This window comes from Triticum dicoccoides, chromosome 1A, assembly GCF_002162155.2.
Source record: "Triticum dicoccoides isolate Atlit2015 ecotype Zavitan chromosome 1A, WEW_v2.0, whole genome shotgun sequence".
Lineage (NCBI taxonomy): Eukaryota > Viridiplantae > Streptophyta > Magnoliopsida > Poales > Poaceae > Triticum > Triticum dicoccoides.
The window spans coordinates 421,628,466-421,634,446 of NC_041380.1; the positions used below are offsets into that span (position 1 = coordinate 421,628,466).

At 45.7% G+C, this 5,981-nt stretch overlaps 1 protein-coding gene across 1 annotated transcript; it reads left to right on the forward strand.

The window, feature by feature from the left end:
- Positions 1-1,655: 1,655 nt before the first annotated feature.
- Positions 1,656-4,747, forward strand: LOC119276956 (acyl carrier protein 2, mitochondrial-like). The gene is made up of 2 exons (XM_037558143.1): positions 1,656-1,958; positions 4,304-4,747. The coding sequence occupies exons 1-2, from the start codon at positions 1,752-1,754 to the stop codon at positions 4,478-4,480; spliced, it is 384 nt and encodes a 127-aa protein (XP_037414040.1). The 5' UTR covers positions 1,656-1,751; the 3' UTR covers positions 4,481-4,747.
- The last annotated feature ends 1,234 nt before the right edge of the window (positions 4,748-5,981 follow it).

Consider the following 5,981-nt stretch of genomic DNA (forward strand, 5'->3'; position numbering starts at 1 on the left):
GAGATCAACGAAGTCCCAGGCGCAGATCGTGGTAAACTACGCAGGCCGTGACAACAGCTTGCCGATCTCGGCCAGGCACCCAGAAGCAAGTTGCGATGCTCCACCTAGCCCAGCGCCTCCATGGCGGACATGGACTTCGGCCGGCTGCCGCCTCCATGGTGGACGTGGACTTCACAACCACCTCCGTCGTCGATATGCAGATACTCCAGCTTGTAGGTCATCGTCCCGCCTCCCTAACATGTGCGTTGTGCTCTGTTGTTACCGGCGAATCAATCCAGCAGCTAGGTGTCACATGCATGTCTGGCCTGAGAATCAATCAAGGCGATTTACTCCGTTTACTTGTGTCTTGCCATATGCGAGCTACATGTACGTGCATCTTCACGGCGGAAAGAATTCATCACCGGAGCAACGTTAGATGGGAACCTGGACCAACATGCATGACACCGGCTAGCGAAGCAGATCACAATCAGGCGATAAGCGTGATCACCCCGGCGGCCACGCTGAAAACCACGAACCTCCACCGGAGAGCCGTTTACGGTGTGGTTGTCTGCCACTATGCATGTAGGTGCCAAGAGCGAACCGAAGCACTCCACCTCCATGAATTGTTTTCTCCCAAAGCGAAGAACTCAAAATCCCGTTTTTCTACTTTCGCGTCCAAAGAAGGTATTGTATGTACTGACCTTAACAGAATAACTAACCAAAACTGGTTTTCTTAAAAATCCTCCAAAAACTTGTTTTCTAAAATCTCGCATCTAATTCCCTGTATCCAAACAACCACTAAATGTTTTCCCTAGTCTAATCCATACCTGTCAAGGATACAATTTTTTTTCATACCCGTCACTCGACAGGGTATATGGGTACCCGCGGGTAAAAATACCCGCGTTTACAACACATCAATTGAGTAGAAAATAGTTATAAAAAGCAACATATAATCAAAAATTATTCATAGCAACACATTTTAAATAACAATGTACAACAACATATTGAAACAAAAACACATTCTCATAAACAAAAATACTTTCCTATAAAGTGACACATAAAAATATTAAACAACAACACATAATCATAAATAACAACACATATGCATACACTTTAAGTTCATAAAATCATGATAAATCATAGAGATAATTTGACTACATATTAGAGTTTTTACCTGGCGTGATTAGGAGGGAAAATTAATACATTAGGATATTAACGGAAACCCACTTGTCAGCATTTTAGATGGGTATATGGGTACGCGGGCATGGGTTATACGATTCCATACCCGTACCCTCTCTACCCGATGGTGTAATATTTTCCTATTTAAGTATCCATGGGTAAATTTTTATCTCATACCCTTATTTTAATAGGGTTTTTACCCGCAGGGTACGCGGTTAATGGGTACCCGTTGCTATCCCTAGATGGGTGATGGGTAAGTTCAGGATGAACGGGTAAGGGTACGTGGTAGCTCCACCCGTACCCATACCCTGCGGGTGCCATTCCCTACTAATGGGCACTTTGCTAATAAGCAGTAGTTTTTTTTTTCCAGGCCGAGGATCCGTAGGTTACGTCAGCTATGAGCTAGATCTGTCCTAAACATCCGGCCCACGAGCGACTTTGTAAGGCTTCGGAATGGGCCCCGATTTGTAGGATCGATCTATCACGACGATTAGCCAGCATCATCAGCCCGGACCACCGCAGCCTCAGGTCGCCCACGTTGCCCTTCTCCTCCCCACTCGCCGCACGACTGCACCAACCGAGACCAGAGGGGAATGGCGATGGCGGCGGCGAGGAGAGCCCTCCTGAACCACCTCCGCGTGCCGGTGGCGCGCCCCGCGGTCGCAGCGGGAAGCGTCCCCGTCGCCAGGCTCCTGTCTTCCACCTCGGAGGTGGAGAAGGGCTCGTTCCTCGACAAGGGCGAGGTCGCCGACCGCGTCGTCTCCGTCATCAAGAACTTCCAGAAGATCGAGCCCTCCAAGGTAAGCGCGTCCCTCGTGCGCTTGCGCGTCCCTGTACTTTTGGTGGAAGGATTCGGATCTCGTACCGTGTAGGCATGCATATAGGGTTTTGGCTCCCATCGCTGGTCTGTTGCCTCGTGTTATCGAGTGGACTGGATCGTCCAAGAAGATCTGGGCGTAAATTAGAGACGATTACGAAGTTATAGGTGATTTAAAAGTTGTAGGCTTCGCAAATCGTGCATTTTGGGTAGGCTGGAAGGGAAAGGGAGACTATGGTGTCTTTTCTATTTTCTTGACGATTAGATAAGATAGTTTAGGAAAAATGATTTGGGTACATATCTGATTATTGACTGATTTGTTCCTCAGTGGACATTGAGCACCTCTACGATGGTCTAATTCCGCATTGATGTGTGCGGATTAACTAGGCGATTATATGCCTTTAGTGCAAAAATTCACTATTAGTACAATGTTGACTCTGTTTTCTAAAGTTGTTTCTTCTAGTTCCGCATTTAAATTTTATTTCCCCGTTTCTGTTATCTAATTTTGGAACTAGTGGACAGTTTCCCATGACTGTCAGGAGTATACCTTCAGTATCCTATTTGAAATTAGGTCAATATATTATCGATGATCTTCTTTATTTTGAACCAGTTTTTCTTCCTAGAACCGAATTTGGTACATGTCTGGTTATTGACTGATTTGGTCCGCAGTAGACATTGAGCACCTCTATAAACTATAATGGTATAGTTCTGCATCAATATGTGCAGATTAACTCGGTGATTCTATGCCTTAGTGCAAAAGTTCACTATTAGTACAATGTTAACTCTGTTTTCTTCGGTTGTCTCTTCTAGTTCCATGTTTAAATTTTATTTCCCCGTTTCTGTTACCTAATTTTTGAAGTAGCGGACATCTTGTTAATATACATCCCATGACCGTCAAGTGGCCAAATGTTCTTTTTCTCTACTGTGTGTTCAGTAATAGACCTTTAGTTTCCTATTTGAAATTAGGTCAATGTGTTATCAACGAACTTTGTTATTTTGAACCAGTTTTTCTTCCTAGAACCTAATTTGTTTTGTATATATGTCTATCTGAAATTAGTTTAATGTATGCGTGCCGGGTAGTTATATTGGTAATATTGTTTGATTTTGTTTTGTGTATATGACTGTCAGTGGACAAATTTTCATTTACTCTACCATGTGTTAAGTAATAGACCTTTAGTTTTGTATATATGTCTATCTGAAATTAGTTTAATGTGTGTGTGCTGGGTAATTATATTGGTAATATTGTGTGATCTTGTTTTGTATGCATGACTTTCAATTGGGCAAATGTTCATTTATTCTACCACGTGTTAAGTAATAGACCTTTACTTTCCTATTTGAAATTAGGTCAATATATTATTGACAAACTTTGTTATTTTGAACCAGTTTTTCTTCGTAGAACCGTTTTTTTGTATGTCTGATCTGAAATTAATTTAATGTATGTGTGCTGGGTAGTTATATTTGTAACATTGCTTGATATTGTTGTCCTTGTCTTATTGCATAGATATTATTTCAGCTATCTGTTATGTGCTTTGTGGATATTTTACTATTTATTGTGGTAATTAAGTTTGCTGATTTTGTTAAGTGTTTTAGCATCAATTTGTGGTGTGAACTGGACAAAGCTCGGTATGGGGAAAATAATTGCAATGCTGATGGGCTCAGATGGATGACATTAATCAAATGCTACTGCTAAGTTCATACTCTGTTACAAAAAATTGCATGGCGTGTTGGCGTGTTGCTACCTTTCTGTTTGTTTTTTTCACTCCTTTGAGTTTGCCAGGCTGAGGTTAAGCATGCTAACTAAAACTTATATACAAGTTGAGCAGTTTTAATCAAGCTTAGCATAGTTGAACTAATCATGAGTGCGCTGTATAGGGTCATTGCAAGCCATCGCTTTGGGTCTAATGGTGACTAGACCCGACAGGTAGGTCAAAACTGTGCCAAAGTTGGCCACTGGTCAGTACTGGATACTCTGTGCTATGCCTACAAGTGTCTTTTGTAGAGCTGTGAAAGAAATAAGTGCTGAATTTTCATTCTTACTGTCAAGAATTTAAGACAGCAATTTGTGCGGTCGATTGCCTGCACGCCAGCACTTTCTGTTCAGTATCTGCAAGACATTTTATGTTTAATTGTTTTATAGTTGCTGTGGCACTTCTGTTGTCCATCTATATTTGCATTGGTTCTCTCTACACTTAACTTGAATCACATGTGTAGTGTTGTTTCTCACCTTTTGTAATGTCTGTTATCTGAAGATTAGTTGATTGATAGGAGTACTATGCAGATGCTTTAAACTGCCCTTAATCCGCTCTAATACCCTGCTAAATCATGCAGGTGACCCCTAATGCGCATTTCCAGAAGGACCTCGGGCTGGACAGCCTGGACACTGTCGAGATCGTCATGGCCTTTGAGGAAGAATTCAGCTTCGAGATCCCCGACAATGAGGCAGAGAAGATCGATTCCATCAAGTCGGCAGTCGACTTCATTGCCTCGCATCCTCAAGCAAAGTAAGATTTGCTTGCAGCGGTTTCTTGGTTCCCCCCTTTGACACACATTGTCTCCAGAAGGAATGCTCCCCGAAAAGGACCTGTCTTTTCCCAGTAGGTGAATGATCCTAGTTTGCTCCGTTGATTTTTGTGCTCTCTGGTAGCAAGTCTTTGTTCTCTCCTTCCGTCTGTTGCAATAAATAATGATACACCAGTTGGTTGTGGATCTATGATTCTATTAGCTGGGGATGACAGCAGCCAAAGTTATGATACTGGTTGTGCACCTGTGCCATATGACACCAACTCAGTACGAATGATCTGAATCTGCGACGACGGAAGATTGGTATGCGTCAGGTGCCACGGGATTTGTTCGGTTTGGCGCGGCCGGATGGCAGCCTGGGCTCCTCCAGCTCGTTGGGGTGCGTCTTGCTCGCTGCTGTCGGCGGCCGGTAGCTGGGTCCTGTGGCAGTGCAACTGCGGGAGGACGCTGGATCTGGTAGGCCGGCTGGATCTGGCCTGTCGTCTGACGGGGAGGCGTGATGCTGGTGGGTCTTCGATGCTGCCGGCGCGGTGGCTCTGCGAGAGGTGGGTGGGCCAGCGGTGGTGCAATGCGTGGGGTGGCGGTGGTGGGTAAGCTCCGGGCAAAAGCTTGTCTGGTCTTGCCGGACGGTAACGGCGGCATCCGTGGACGTTGTCTCACCTCTTGGGAGGCGCTGCTGTGGAGACCCGTATCCTTCGCAACCTTTGGATCGTGCTCTTCGGGTGAAAATCTAAGGCGGATCGTGCTCTTCGGTTAAAAATCTAAGGCCTGGCTGGGTCGGGCGACAACATCGTCATCATCACTTTTCTCTTTGGGTGTTGCCTTGAAGAGTATTAGATCCCATTGGTGTGCTCCATGGGCTGGACGCTCGCAACACTGTGGTCGGCAGATGCGCGCCTGACAATGTGGATGTCTTCTGCGGCCTCTTGTGTGGTAACGATGGCGGCTTCAGATGGAGCAGGGTTGCATCTGAGTTTTGGTAGTCGGTCTCATCCCGCGTGTTTGAGGGGTCGTAGGGCTTCACTTTGTCCTTTTCGAGTCGGAGCTGCTGAGGAGGGCCCTTGTAGCGACGATGACACGAGATGGGTGGTCGGTTTCGGTGCTGGCTCGAATTAGTCCCAACGCTTTTCTCATGTGATGCTTGTCGACAGAGTCGGAGCTGTCTGGTTGCCGGCGTGTGTGGTTGACTATTTGGTATCGGCCGGCACAAGCCTCGTCACTTGTTTGCGGTGAGAGCACATCGGTGGTCGTCGATGATGAAGTTGCAGTCGCCCTTGCGGAGGTGTGATGACGATGGCACCAGGTTGAAACCTCAACAATGTGCGCGCGTTTTTGTGTGGGTTACAAGGTCGCCCTGCATGCCTTTTTTGCGGGCGTTTCACTGGTGTTGCTGATGCGTTTGGTCTCTACCGTGATGCCACTTTCTCTCTACCCTGAAAATTAGGGAGGGCAGTTTGGTTAGCGGGACGTCGACAGAGTCGGAGCT